The 15,726-nt window shown below is 38.6% G+C and overlaps 2 protein-coding genes across 8 annotated transcripts in view; one reads left to right on the plus strand and one right to left on the minus strand.

The window, feature by feature from the left end:
* LOC120956976 (uncharacterized) overlaps positions 1–4,348 on the plus strand; it is a 43,477-nt gene extending 39,129 nt beyond the window's left edge. For all 7 annotated transcript variants that reach the window (XM_040378847.2, XM_040378853.2, XM_040378854.2 and 4 more), the window contains 2 exons: positions 26–417; positions 713–4,348. In XM_040378847.2, the coding sequence (XP_040234781.2) occupies positions 26–417; positions 713–1,706 (1,386 nt within the window). In that variant the 3' untranslated portion in view covers positions 1,707–4,348. The remainder of the gene's footprint in view (positions 1–25; positions 418–712) is intronic.
* Positions 4,349–4,696: 348 nt separating this feature from the next.
* LOC120958772 (cytochrome P450 4c3-like) lies at positions 4,697–15,465 on the minus strand. Its single transcript, XM_040381770.2, has 5 exons — positions 14,743–15,465; positions 7,294–7,409; positions 6,931–7,210; positions 6,614–6,683; positions 4,697–6,534 (listed from the first exon to the last, which is right to left on the minus strand). The coding sequence occupies exons 1-5, from the start codon at positions 14,948–14,950 to the stop codon at positions 5,616–5,618; spliced, it is 1,593 nt and encodes a 530-aa protein (XP_040237704.2). The 5' UTR covers positions 14,951–15,465; the 3' UTR covers positions 4,697–5,615.
* Positions 15,466–15,726: the final 261 nt, after the last annotated feature.

A 15,726-nucleotide genomic window follows, 5' to 3' on the forward strand; every position in this document is an offset into this window, starting at 1 on the left:
CATGTATTATTCCTTCTATTTGTAGCTCTGCAAATCTGGTTCACTTCGGTCAAATGCTAGCTCGACGATCAACATAAACTCTAGCGCCGTAACAGGTTCCGTAATTAATAACGTGACAACAGTAACGATCAGTGGAAATGGAAACGTTGCCACTAATAGTACGTCTTCAAATCAGTACGCTCAACCTGGTCGCCCGGGCGCAGATACTCAACAACAAATTGCCCAACCACAAGCACTTTATAAATCTCCACCTAATAGTGCACCTCCACTACCCGAGCCAGATTACAGTTTGAGTGAATCAGATCCGGATGAGGATAACTCGGTACGTTTGGTGCGTACGCATATTAAAACAAATGGAGATCTTAAAACACAAAATCCAGGAATGGCAGCCGAAACAAGTGGCAACAGTAACACAAGGTAATTGTGCTTGAATTCTTAAATTTTCAGGTTGGAATGCTCGCTAGTTGGAAGCTTTTATACTGCGAATCTTTTTAATGGGAAGACGCTAAATAGTCACACATTGACACTATTCACTTTAAGTGTCGATTTTAAAGGTTAATTTAATTTCAAAATTTTAAGATGTCAAAAGTTACACTTTTATTCAAATACGGATGCTTTACAATTTGATGCATTACTTCGACAGTTTATTCACAGTTTCACAATTGATTCATGAGAAATACAAAATCCACTATTATGTGTTATATATTTTCAGTGGTAGCTCGACCGGCTCCAGCTCTATGCCCCAATCATTCTCGGTGGAAGAAATACAGAAGATTCGCACGAAACTAAAATCGTCTAAATCGTACCCGAACGACTTCTTACGGCAACAAAACAGCCAGCCATCTCAACCGGGTGTAGAACACGGTGCATCGGGCGGTGTGCCTCACGAAGAAGGCGATAATTCATCGTCTGGTGTAAGCAGCGATCAAGAAATAACGATCACTTGTAACGATACAGCCAAGCAGCCAAAACCGTCATTCCCCAAGCAGATGGTTGGTACCACTGTTTTAAAGACAAATGTCACCACCTCTACCCTAGCAGCCGCAGGAACTGGAGCAAGTGGCTTGATTGAATCAAAAAAAGTGACATTGCATCTAGGGGCATCCGCCGATACGAAGTTGCAACACAACAACAATCTCACCGAACGAAGAAATGATGCTGCTGATAATGATGATGCTGATCAAGATGATAATGATAGTCCTAGCCCACCTGCGACTGGATTCCAGCGGCATAATTCACTCACCCGGAAACAGGCAGCCACCATTGCCGCAAATCGTGCGAAGGCAAACCAACAAAATATACAGCAACGGCATGCAGTAACGTTAGCTACCTTACCGCCCCCAATTGAGGCAGCCGACTCCGACGAAGCTGACACTTGGTCACATCCTCTTCAATCTTCAGGTGGTGATGGCGCCGCACAATTAGTCGAGGGTGCTGGCATGGTGGTTTTAGCACCACCTCCAGAATTTAGCGATTCAACCGTCAGCCATATTACTGGTCCAATTTCCGGTGGTGTTAGCATTAACGTGCAACCACATCACTCCCATCAACATACGCATCAGCATCATCAGCATCAACATGTACATCATCATCATCAACATACGGGAAGCGGCGGATCACTCGCGCTTGGTGGTCACAATCCAAATTGCAAGCGCGTCCGTATTGTTGGTGCGGTGCCGAAAGTAAATCGTATGAACAGTCAGTAAGAAAGAGTCTGATCTGTGTCAACCGAAAATTATTTGTCGGTAATGTATTTAAAGAACTGTAAAAAGACATCAAAAGAACATACTATATGACTTAAATTTAGTAACGTGATTACAATAGAAACTAGTTGTTTGGTAATAGTGATGTAAGCCAAAAATTTCTTTTAACTCATTCCTTCCTCCAGATGGATGAAAGGAATGGTGTTGAGATTAGTTTTTGTTTCACAATAATTCTGATTTTAATGTTTGCAATCAATTTGTTTGCAGGGATTGAATTATTTTTTTATATAAAATATGAAAGAGCATTCTTTATGCGTGCGTTTGTGCATAGTTTTACTCAATATTTTGCTCTTTCAGTGAATATTTTGTTTTGGGGTATGGGACTGAAAAATACAGGAATGCAACCAGATATCCTACGCACTCATTAATTACATTAATTAACAAAGTCAAATACGTGCGCCCAGGTAACTAGTTGAGTTGCTATTGCTTACCGAGCAGGCCACTAATAAGCACTGAGATGTGTAAAGAATCACAATTTTAAGACCCAATCGCGCTCCGCAAGCGATATGTATGTGCAGTTTTTTTAATAAAAGGTGTTTAAAATAAGTGTTTTAAAAGTGAAGTAGAAGCAGTCTTTTCGTAACAATAAGGGTGGCGTTATTGGTTGGTCAGCGCATACTCTCGAAAAAATATAACACAACGTTTAAGGGCAAAATTTAGTCGATGTATCACAAATAAAAGGCATCAAAGATATGTTTTGTGATAGCTACGATAAAGCAGCAACAAAGCATAGCACGATGTGACGATGCATTTGCGCAATGTATGCCAATCGTTTGACTCTTTCCAATCTCAGGCAAGATGAATCGCACTTTGTAACATTTCAGTTTGAGTAAACACCATGCTGTACACCATGTATTATTGAAACAATCGGAACCGAACCTTTTTTGATGAATCATAAAGCATAAATTAATTAATCATGGCTAATGACATGATACTTTTACGGGGTGGAATATATGGAGATAAGAAGGTATAACACAAACACACGTAATCTAAGCTAAATTTGTCTACACATGTTTCGACTGATTGGGCAGTCAGAAAGATGTAGTAACTTAGTATCGTAGTAAAACTCCCAAAAACAGCTGCACATTGTGTGTCGTTTTTGTTGAATTCTAAGTACTGCTGTAATCTTATGCACAGCATTTATTTTCGTTCGTCGCAAATTCATATCCTTTGCAAAGGTTTGTTTCAAGTAATGTTTTGATTTGAGGATAAACAGTGAATTAACATTAAAACAGTTTTGATATAAAAAATAGTCCATCACACACATGTATCGTGCAATGAGCCACTCGTTTATATATCTGCATGAACCAAACAACCCAAACAACAATAGGAAACATAATTACTATTCTGGGATATGGTAGGATCATAATCGAAGAAAACACCTTGAAATGGAAAACAGAAAAGAGGGAACTGCTAACTGCGCATCATTGTAGGGCCAAATTGATAAAACTCAGCTAGGAAGTAAAGAAAAGTCGTCACGTAGCGTAATGTAACATGGAAATGGGTGACATACATTGCGATATTTTGTTCTTGAAAAATTGCTAGGTAGTACGCCGGGAAAAGCGTAATTAAAACAAAACCGGAACTAATGTTTTTCTACATACATACATTTTAACGCGAACGTACCAAAACACACGTATTTATATAGCGAGGGAAGAGTTAGAATAGTGGTTGTCTGCATGCTAGGAATAATTATCGTCCCATTTTAGAAGACTCGATCATTCTAATGCCTATACACCACCATACACCATTAGCAAATGAATCGTAACGCGCTCCCCAGAACCTAGCAGAAATAGCTCATACAATGATTCATACAATTCAATGGAGGAATTCAGGTCGTTACAAAGTATTAGGGAAATTCGCTTTTTTATAAACACCAGCTGAGCACTTTTCTCACAACTGTATGACACAAACCGTACATGACGAAACAATTGGTTTGCAATTGGTCTTGCTTTCTATTTCCCTCCGTGACAGAGTCAGAGTAAAGGCTTCGAACTGAGCGCTCGAATGAAGCTTAGCGATTTGTAATGCAGTAGTTGAGATCGAATAGCAATAGCAACGAAATATACATAAACATAAAGAAAAAAGATAAACGAACAAACAAAAAGGTACTGCAGCGTGCTGCTCCGTCGTAGAAAATTGATAACCATAACAAACAGAACTTGTTGCGGAAAAATGCGTACGATAGTACTAAATTTTAATAAAAACCCATTTCTCATTGCATTTGCATAAGAAAAAACAAAAAGCATTAACATTTTGATCCCAACCGCCAATAGTGTATTCTGGGATAAAGTATATTCGTGTTAAAATTTCGGAAGTTTCCAAAGACGGCACAAAAGCAAACAGTTTAACAATATGGCCACATGGTAGAAAAATTAAAAACAGCATTCACTCGCTATCAGACCCACCATCCTCCCAATAAGGCAATGTGCGACATTACACAGGCAACAATCTCCTTGATACACAAGATTCACAACTCTTTGAAGTAAAAGCTATACACACACACAAATGAATATGTCAATGTTCAATTGCATATTCTTCCCCACATTGGTAAGATATTGAAATAAAAAATATTGATAAATAAATGCAGAAAATGCAATTCTTGAATCCGAAAAAATGCCATTAGAAAAAAATTGTACTACAAATTAGTAGCTGGCTCAATCAATTCAAAATGTATACTTTGTACGACTACGACTTCGTACGACTTAACAACATGACCGTCATGGGTTCAATCCCCAAATAGACCGCGCCGCCATACGTAGGACTGACTATCCTGCTATGGGGGGGAATCAATTAGTCACTGAAAGCCAAGCCCACAAGTGGGTACAGGCAGGCCTTGACCGACATCGGTTGTTGAGCCAAAGAAGAAGAAGATACTTTGTAGTAACTATTTCGGACGGTTTCCATGAATGTACTTTTGAATTTGGATGTCGTTCTTTTGTTCATAAAACCTTTATTCTTTAAAACGTGTTGAACGTATTCTATCAGTGTGGATAGTGAAGTATGGGAAAACAGCCTCTCCCACCCCTGATTAACAGCTACAGGAAGCTCCTAATACTCGATGCATGAGCGCTAGCATCAATAATGAAGGAAAAGTAGGCGCTGGTTGAAAAAGGTTTGAGAGCCACTGTTTTAATCACGCCGACAGTGTGCACAACACACGGTAATCGCCTACCCTTTTATTGTTTTATATAAAACGAAACAGTACAGTAGGTGACCGCTAACTGGATGTGTTTTAACTGGAGTGCTTTTTAACTGGAGGTTCGCTAACTGGAGTGATTCTCAGTTAACGAATACTTAAACGTCAAAACATGAAACATCCGGAATCTCATGAAGAGAAATTTGTCGCAAATGTGCATTTTTCAAACAAATTTAGGGTTTCTTGCCTACGTTTGCTATTAGTTTATGTTATTACACGAATTACTATACTTTATATCAATATAAATGAAAAAAAAGTTTGGTATGTTTATTCTAGTCAACACCGATCAAAACAATCAACCCATAGAAACGTCACTCCAGTTAGCGAACATTGTTCGTTAACTGGAGCTTGTTTACCTCTCAGTTAGCGGTCACCTACTGTATTATACGGACGTCACACGAAGCGTAAACTTTGGCGTAAACTGGATTTCAGCCATGCAACCCTGAAATCTTTTGACAGGAAGTTTACGCTCTCCCATACAAATCAAGCGTAAACTTTTTGAGTTTACGCCTCGTGTGACGTCCGTATTATACATACAAGTGAAGTGGTGAAATAATAATATTTCTTGAATGTTGGAGTTATTGCCGTTTTGCGTTTCGATTCATATTTAATCTCGATTAAATATGCTGTAAGTTGTAGGCATTTTTTTCTTACTATATTCTTCTTTGGATGCGTATCTTAAGACCGCCTTTGGTACGCATAACCAAATCGCCGTACAGTATCAGATCTTCCCGACGGTGGACTGATTCGATTTTGTAGTTTCTCACCACCGCCGATATCACCGCCTTCTCCTCAAGTGCACCAAACTTCTGTCCAATGCAGTTCCGTGGCCCGGCACTGAACGGAATATACGAGTAGGGATGACGATTGGTGCTGTTTTCGGGCAGGAAACGATCCGGATAAAACTTCTCCGGATTGGGAAAGTACTGTGGGTCTCGGTGCAATTGGTAGAGCATGATCACGGCGTTCGTTCCACTCGGTATGTGATGTCCTTCGATGTCCACCCCCGTAGTGAGCGTGCGCGATAGGATGGGAATGCTGGGGAACAGTCGCAAGCTTTCCTTGATGCAGCACTCCAAATATCTCATCTCGGACAGCTCTGCCATCGTTGGATGGCGCTCCCTATCTCCACCCATGATGCCGTCTATCTCCAGGAAGACGCGCTCCTGGATGGTTTGGTCCGTGCCGAGCAAGTACAACATCCACGCCAGTGCAGTGGCCGTCGTATCGTGTCCACCCAGTATGAAAGTGTCCACCTCTTCGCGTATGTCTGCATCGGATAGCAGCTGGCCATCTTCCGACAGCTCGAGCAATAAATCTAAGAAAGCAAGCTGTTTTCTCTGACCATGCGCCTCCTCGCTGTGTGGTGCATTATCAGCGGATCCAGTTTCCGACAGCATTGACTGCTTTCGCTGTCGATACATTTCACGGCGCTTTTGGATCATGCTGTAAGCAAAATCGTGCAGGATTTTCAAACAATGCTCGTGCTCGGTGTAAGCTTTTGTGAAGCGGAATATAAAATCAGAACGCAGCCAAAACTTCTGTAACCGTTCTAGAATAATTTCCGATATCCTACAAAATAGACAGAAATATGTAGCATTTTAGAGAGGGTCCTTTTTTTGTTTAGAAACTAAAGCGTGAAGATGTATACTTCTCATGTGCCTTCACGTATTCCGAATCGGACTTTTCCAACGCGTGTATGGGATAGCCCATGGCCGTTTCTATCAACGAAAACAATAGTAGGTAACGAAACCAATTAGAAGTGTTGTTTAAAACTTAAAACTTTATAACATAGCTTTTAAAAATTAGGTATATAAAGAAACATTGAAGGTTTAGATAATTTTGGATCAAATTATATAAATTATATATATTTAATATGTCCTAAAATCATAAAAACTCTCAAATTTAAATGATATGGGCACTGCATGATTGTAGATAGTAAAACCTGCGTTAGTTATTTATTCTTACCGCAAATAATATCCAGCGAAGTTAGCGTAGCATAGATCGTACAATCAAACCCTTCGGTGTTGTTAAGCTGTTTTTCCAGCTGCCGAACCAGAACATAGCTTTGCTTGTTCATAACCTCAACAAAGTTCGCCAGTATTTTAAAATGAAACGTAGGTGTCAGCATCTTACGACGCTGATGCCATTTGGCGGCATGACTCGTAAGCAGACCGGTACCAATCCACGGTTTAAGCAGATCATAATCGCGACCCTTTTCAATGTTCTTGGAGCTAGAGAGAATTCTCTATTAACAGTAAGAAAAACACACTTTTACACAGAGAACATTGTACGAAAGGCATATAAAGATAGCAGAAGATTGTGCAATACCTCAGCGGCAGTAGCTTTCGAAATGAGAATGTAGGGCTTCAGTCCGGCCCAGACACGATTAAATCCTTGCCTCCGTCCGTACAGTAACCTTGCGCCATTGATGGTACTGAACATTTCTGCAAACAAGAAACAATGTGTTGTTTAATTGAATATATTGTTGTTATGTTTTCTTAAAGTTGTAACTCCCCGATATTTCAGACAGTGTATTAACCTTAAGTACATATCCAAAAAAATCAGTGATAAAAGTACCTTGATATCAAAAATTGCTCATAAATTAAGGATAGGAATGAAATGTATGCTTTTTATGAATGTAGGAATGAAATGTATGCTGGCAACAGGAACCACAAAGCATTGGTTTTCTTCATTGCATGGTTTGAGTTATAGTTCATGTTGATTTATGGTTTTTCAACGCCCCAAACCATCTGCCAAGTGGCTAGCAAGATCTTTCCATAACCTCCAAATAGACACACCGGAATACCATTCGGATTATTGTTGCCTAAGGAAGTGTCTCAAGCAGCCCTCACCGCTTAAAAGAGTATGTTCTAGCAACTGGACAACTTCACTATTCAACCGAGTGTGAAGCTAGACGGCAACTAATTATTCAATTGAAATCATTAATTGAAGGATTTTCTGGGGATGCAGTATACGCTTTACGGTTGCGGGGTAAGCAGAATTATTCATAATATTTACATGTTTAGGCCATCGCTACCCACAAAGATCGCTATTAACAATGATAACAGCAAAACGGAAAAAAGAAAAAAAATATTATTTTGAAATTTATTCACAGTTTAAAAGTAGAAGAGCATTGAAATTCAACTCTAAATAATCTTGGTGTTTTTGAAAGTATGGCATGAAAAATCAATCGAGACGGGCAGTAGAAATGGCAGTAGGCTTGACACATTTCTATGGAAACCTCTTAACCGCTATTTGATGGTGTGTACAGTCGGAATTTAATAGTTTAACGCTTTTAACTGCCATGATTTTTAATTGAAGGCCATGGTCAGACACACCGAAAAACCACCGCATCGAAAACGATATGATAACCGAAAAATAATGCTTTTCAATGTCAATTACAAAAAAGCTGTGAATTGTTGAGCCCAAATGTGACAAAAAAAAAAACAATACAAAAAAATACTAGAACTAAACAAACGTTTGGATTTCGCTGCGACAATTGGTTGAACGAAATTGGTCAACCGAAAAACGAAGCGCTACGAAGCGTTACATAACACCTGTACATTTTTTCGTTACGGTGGTTTTACAGTGTGTCTGGCCTCAGCCCAACGCTCGATAGTTGGTTGACAGTGTGATTAAAAAGCATGCGTTTGTTTAGAAAATCAGGTTTACCAAAAAATCTCATGGCTCTTTACGCAGAATTTCAAATTTTTTGGTTTGAAAAACCTGCGAGCTATAAAGCACAAATTCAATAGTTGATATGAATGCAATTGAAGTTCCACCAGTGTGGTGCCACTGTTGTTTAGTTGCCAAGGTTATTTAAAAAAAAAACTAAGTTTAATTTCTACAGCGCTACAACCGAGCGCCCCATAGCTGGATGCAAATCTCCATACAGTGAGCCCAAAAAGTATTCGTCTACCTTAATAACTTACAGAAAAAGGCGAATTATGGCAGCAATAAGCATGGGTCGGTAGAAGTAATGATGATTTTTGTTAAAAAGATACACACAAGATTCTTTGTGTTTAAAGTCATTGTATAATTGTCTAGTCCGATCCATCCTTGAGTTCAGCTGTATAGCGTGGTGTCCTCAAACTATAGGGCTCTGTGCGAAAATTGAATCGGTGCAACGTAGGTTTACTAGAGTCGCGGTTCGTTGCCTCCCTTGGAGGGGAAATTTTAATATGCCTGATTACCGCACGCGGTGTTTGTTGCTTGAACTGCAATCTCTAGAACATCCGAACTTTGTGCTGAAAAGTTGCACAAAGTGTGTTTGAAGCCAAGCTGCTGAAACATGAGATTGACGCGCCTGAGTTGCTAAAAAATATCCCCATATACGTATCAGCCAGAACGCATAGACAACGTGCATTTCTACAAAATGAGTATAGAGGAACTTTAGCCTCATACAACGACCCTCTATTGACAATGTGTAGACAATTCAATTCTCATTTCGAATCTTTTAACTTCCATTTGATCACGCAGAGCTTAACATATGGAATCTAAGTAACAAGGGTCATAGTCTATGTAGTACCAGACCCTAAAATTGTCTAATCTAATCTAATAATATGAAAGTAGTCTATTAAAGATAGGAGATAGCACTAAATTAATATTTCGATGAGGAGCAAATCAGTGTAGCATATTGATTTACGAAAGGAAGGTTCACATTAAATATATGAAAAACTTGAAACTCTTGAATCTGCAAGGCAATGCATCTACAAAGTTATGGAGATGAATGAGCGCTTATGGCACGAAGTCTTAATCATTACCTTGCCAAATATGGATAAAATGCATGTTATCAACATGTTGAAACATGCTCAATAACCAAGCCAGAAACAAAAATGGTCAATCAATTCGAAGCAGTAATTATTCTAGGCAGGCCAAGACCGCAAAGCGGTTGTAGCGCCGGATAAGTAATTATTGTACAAAAATAATTAAAAATGTAGTAAATTTTGACTTCTCCTTCATTCTTGATACTTTTAAAAGATTAAGAACCTCTTAAATTATGAAAAACATTAACTTTATCTTTAAAATTACTATACTACTACTGTTGGAACCTTGCAGAAACGCTATTTGGCTGATTAATGCCATAGAGCTCATGACCAGGTTATTTAATACGCTGATGACCACCCAAACTAGTCGATTGACCTTTAATGACTGATATCAAATGATTTTAGAACCATATAGGACAATATTGGCGTGCTACATGGTCATTTTGCTATGAAATGAAGACTGTCCGGTTTTCAGTGGACCGCATAAATTTCATATGTTTTATCACATTTATGAATGGAGTTCCGGGATTTTAAACGATATCGGTCTGATTTGCAGTGACATAGCTAAAGAGTGTTCTCACCGATGGGTGAAAAAAGTTTCCCCGATAAGTGGGCTAGGGTGCCGCAAAGTCACATAATAGGTGAAAATATGAGGTGTCCGACTTTGGGTGGTCGCCACTGTATACAGTCAGTTCAAAAAGTATTCGTTTAGCTGGATATTTTACAGAAAAAGTCGAATTTTGGCCGCAATAGACATAAGGTGGTAAAAGTAATGATGAGGTTTAAGCAATTCATGTGTTTTGATGAGGAATCATCAATACCCATGTATTGGTAAAAAAAAACTTTTAATGGTTGCAATAACAACTAAATTATTTTAAAAACTAAAAACAGTTGTTTGATTGGCGCGCAAAAAATATTCGTCTATCTAGCTTTTTACTCATTTACGCTGGCCAAATACTACTAATGAACATGCATTAAATTTATTATTATCAATCATTTCTGTTGTTTCAATTGCACTTCGAGCGGTCAGAGAGACACTAAAGGCGGGGAAGTTGAAGGAATGGAACATGATGGCGAAAATCGTATCTTAATCCTATGCATAACCTATCCTACCCATTTTTAAAGGTTACAAAACATGTGGGAGGCCTCATTCCTTCATTTGATCAGCGTTTGGCCATTTTTCTGACACTAATTTTGTGTCAAACTGTCAACTAAGCAGCCATTCTTTACCATTTATCTAACGAAAGAAGCGGTTTAATGTCCACAAAATCAAATATAACCCAGGAATCAGTGCATTTTATGATGGCTAATAAGATCAGGAAAAGTTATGGGTCACATTTGGTTGATGGGTCATGTTTCAATTCAATGTATCTGGTCATGTTATGACTTGAACGCATGAGTTGTTACAAAAATGTTTTGTTTAGATAATACCATCCGACGAATGTGGCCAAATCTGGTAATCAGCATCAAATAATTAATGAATTCATTTGAAATTAGGCTCTACTAACATATTGAAACAATTATAACTCGTCAAGGTGATACCGCCGCCGTCCAGTAAAAAGAAAATAGTCTATTAAGATGCAGCAGCATAATCTCGCATAATGGTAGCACGATCGTATCATGATACTGGGGCTCAGTGAGGAAAGGTGAGCTAGAAAAATGAGTCAAATAGAAAGGAAACAAGATCCTGAAATATATTCTTCCATGTTTTATGTACTTTGAGTACCAGTTCGGAGAAATTGTGCTTAAACAGTACCACATGCTTCAAGGTTAGTAGAGCGGGAGAACATACATAGCATTGTAATTTGCCCAAAACACCAAACCAACCGAAACCAAACGATGAAAACAGTATAATAGACTCTCAATGTGATATCAGTTTTTTCAAAGGAACTTATCCACGTGGTCCGGAAATGCAATCTTTCTAACAGAGATTAATTGGAACATGTCTTGTTATAGTTGTAATAGTTGTCAATAATAAACAAGATCATGACATTTTTTGACATTTTTAACCTTTGTTGTCTAACGCATATTACGCCAAAAACCTGATAGACAAATACGACTGTTTTAGTTTTTTAAATAATTTAGTTGTTATTGCACTATTGTAATGCTTATTTTTTAGCAATACGTGTGCATTGATGGTCCCCTTGTCAAACCTCATCATCACTTTTAGTATCCCATGCCTGTTGCGGCCATAATATACCTTTTACTGTAAAATATTCAGCTAGATGATTACTTTTTGGACTGACTGTATGTAATACAAATTTAGTGACGAAAGAGTTCTTAAGGACCAAAGTCTCTTTAAATAACTTTTTATATAATCAAATGTACTCGTTGTCTCGAGCTCTATAGTATGTAAACTTTCAATTTAATTATGAGAATTCATTCAGGATCAAGTTAAGTTTGGCCATAGTTTCGTTTGTGAAATTAGTCAAAAGTGTTACTTGTCTCTTGCAATAAAGTCGGAACTCACTGGTAAGGATTCGATTGCGTACTAGTGGATTCACACTCGATAGTTTTTTTGACAGACCGCAATTGTGATGAACAGAAATAATCTAGAATAATTTTGTTCAAAAGCTTTGTGAATATTACCCGTTCTACAATAGATTGAGCTAGTAGCTTCTATTTTAGTTGAAATATGTTTTCATATGTACAAGGACTTCAGCTATGTGTTGGTTTCAGCTATGTAAAGTAATTAATTTCCACATATACTGAAACGAAATGAGCATGTAAACTCAGATAAATGTGTTAATTGTAAATTTCGTATAAATGAATGCAGATACCACCTTTTCACCGCATCATGATTTTGGCTCGCATCTCACTTTCATTGGACCAGGATGGCCCAACACCGAAGCTGTGAGGCAATGCTCTGAGGCAAAATAACCTTGCCAGTGTGCTTTAATCTCCCAAAGCTCAAGGTCGTGCAACACTTACTGCTGCACACATAAACACACTTGTTTATTCATTATTCATAACGGAAGTTACAGCAGTTATGAGTAATATACCTTAAACATTACATTGGCAAGTATTTATACGGAGTTACCTTTCTTGCACCTGAACGTTAAAGGGCTGAATGGGGCTGTTTGACCATTCGGTTAGTTTAATACCAAATAACCGTTACAAGCGCACATGAAAGCTGTGTACCATCCACAATTGATGATTACTACGGCATCACCCTGAATCTCAAGAAATCCCCAAACAAAAATCATTACAGGTCCTTTCACTTTACACCTTGTGCAATAATGTAAAAAACATAATCGGCTTTTGCTTCCTTTCATTCACTGCCTCCCGCTATCCTTACCTCACCGCCAGAATGCAAATGCTTCTGTAATGCGAACAATTGTTGTAAAACACTTTTGTATGGCTCTATTGTAAACAACATAACATGCATCTAACTATACATTTGGAACAACTTAAATTGTCGGTTATCATTGGAAGATATGTGAGAAATGATAAAGTGGGATACGATAAGAGAATGAAGGAGTGAACGAGTCGCACAACATATCGAAGGGGTCTACGCCTGTTTTACCTTGGTACATTTGATTGCTGGTGTCTCAGTTTATGAGCTGGGCGGCTTTACCAGATTTTTAACATTTATACTTTTAACTGGAACCACGACCAGGCGATCACTGCTGTACGCATATGGCTGCGACGCAATTTTGCGCACATGGTGTACACAAGTTTATGGCTGGTAGGGTTGTGTCGTTGGTAGGAAGGAAGCTTTATCATCAAAGCAATCGGGTAACGGGTCCCAAGATCGTTGATCCATCGGGTAACAGTAGTATTTTGCGAAGCGGGCAATCTCAACAATTTTTCAAGGTCCTGATGAATTTAATGCCCCTGACCGAGCAAAATCCTCATGGCGTTGCACTTAACAGGAAGGATTGGAGTAATCATTGCACTGCCAGCATTGCATTGCATTGGTTCTTTAATTGCAGTACTGGTTTTAGTGATCCAAACCACTGGCTGTTTGATACTATTTGATGAAACAACGAAAACTTGATTTGTAAAGATTTGTCAACAATATCAAGTACATTTTGCTAGTGTAATTATTAGCTTAACATTGCCACACAACTCGCAGAAAGTTATTTTCTTTTTTGTTGTTGTTGCACCAAACACTGCGTCGTAATTTCAGTATTTCAGCAAGGTGACGTTATTGGTTTTATTTTTTTCTGTTGAAAGAACCTCCTCGTTAGTGATCTCATTAGGCATTAGTTAAATAATGGGATCATCAACTTGTTTCGTAAGGCTTAGGCCGATGCAGCCTGAAAGGTGCCGATCATCATTAGTCACACCTGATGGACGCACTTCCTCCCATGATGCTTTATCACGCAGGTGAAACGTATGAGAAAATGTTTTACCACTTGGTTGGGCCAGCCAAATTATTGCCTCTTTTTTAAGATTCATTTATTCACTGTGAACGAGAGGTTTGAATTAGACGAAGCTTTATCTTTTTACTTGTAGCTGAAGCTATTTGCATACTATTCTATAAATCATGATGATTTATTTGCTCCTAAACGTCTTTGAAAAAAGGGCGATTATTTTTTCTAACATGTTGTGAATGTATGTTTTGCGTTGTTTGGGGAAGGATGTATAAAAAAACCTCACCACCTGCAGTTTTGTTGTTCATTTTCGCAGTTACATAATAATGATGCTTCACTTTGGGTATACAAAATTCTTCACGTACCACCAGCATTGAAAATTAATAAAATAAACAATTTGTTAGCGTACAAGGTTTCGCGAAAGAATCTTACATCCTGTTATCGTAATGTTTACGTAGACTGTAGAATAAACTAAGTTTTTTGCTCTATTTACCTACGATGACAAACCAAAGCGAATAATAAGGGACAATGGGATTTTTTTTGTTATGATTCTCAGACTGCGTTATTCCTCCCACACATCAATCTATTTTGCATAATTCACAACACCATGCCAACCAATTCATTCTTCAGTTTTTCTGCGCATTCTGGCGGTGGCACCGATAGGCAGTTACAACTCACGCTAATTTGCTTACCATCGCGATCAACCAACCATTGCAAACTGTTACCCAGCAAAGGTAACGCAGGAGGGCCTGGAATACGATTGATGTGTTTGGCGACCTCCGCTCGCTGACGGTAGAAGATAACGGTGGAAGCTGCTACTGTCAGCATCACTATCCAAGCAGTCGGGGACAATAGCTGAAGTGCATTTGGCACGAGATCACTCCACAAGATCGAACTCATCGCTACAATATTGATGTGCTTCCGTTAACAGAAAATGCTATTATTTTCTTTTATAGAGCCTTTTCAAACAGTCAAATAAATCATTTACACCATTCACACTATACATTCAATTGATCCTTTCGCACTGAATATACATTTGGGGAAGGACTTGTCCAGCATCCACTTTAAACTCTCCTCTTCAGCTCACTGTCTTAATCGTACTAAACGTTGCTCAGCATCTCGTCGTTGCCTTTATATTGGCGTTGCCTCTTGCTTCAGCACCATTGGCGCACTCGCGGTAGTATACGACAGCGGAATCGTGAGCATGACCATCGGGTGAGCAGCATTATTATTATTTGAGAAATGGGTGAAAATGGTATAAGCAAACGAAGCTGCTCAATGGATAATGTATAATTGTGTGTGTGTGTGTGTGTGTGAGAGAGAGAGAGAGAGAGAGAGAGAGAGAGAGAGAGAGAGAGAGAGAGAGAGAGAGAGAGAGAGAGAAATACAGAGATAGGGCAGAAAAAAATATCTCACCTACAATGATAAGGATTGTTTGGTACACTTTTTGGTTTCCTTGAAATTGGATAGATCTCTCATGGTATAAACAAGTTTTAGAAATTGGTTTTATTTAATCAAGCTCTGGACACAATTACACCAGCAGAGAGAAAGACACAACTTCTGTATCATGCATAATTACCCACAGCTTTCATTATCGATGCACAGCTTAGCTACAGTAATAATTAAATGAGGATGTTGCTAACGGTTGGCAAATCCTGGCTGCAAACAAAAGCTGA

Source organism: Anopheles coluzzii, chromosome 3 (assembly GCF_943734685.1).
Source record: "Anopheles coluzzii chromosome 3, AcolN3, whole genome shotgun sequence".
Taxonomy (NCBI): domain Eukaryota; kingdom Metazoa; phylum Arthropoda; class Insecta; order Diptera; family Culicidae; genus Anopheles; species Anopheles coluzzii.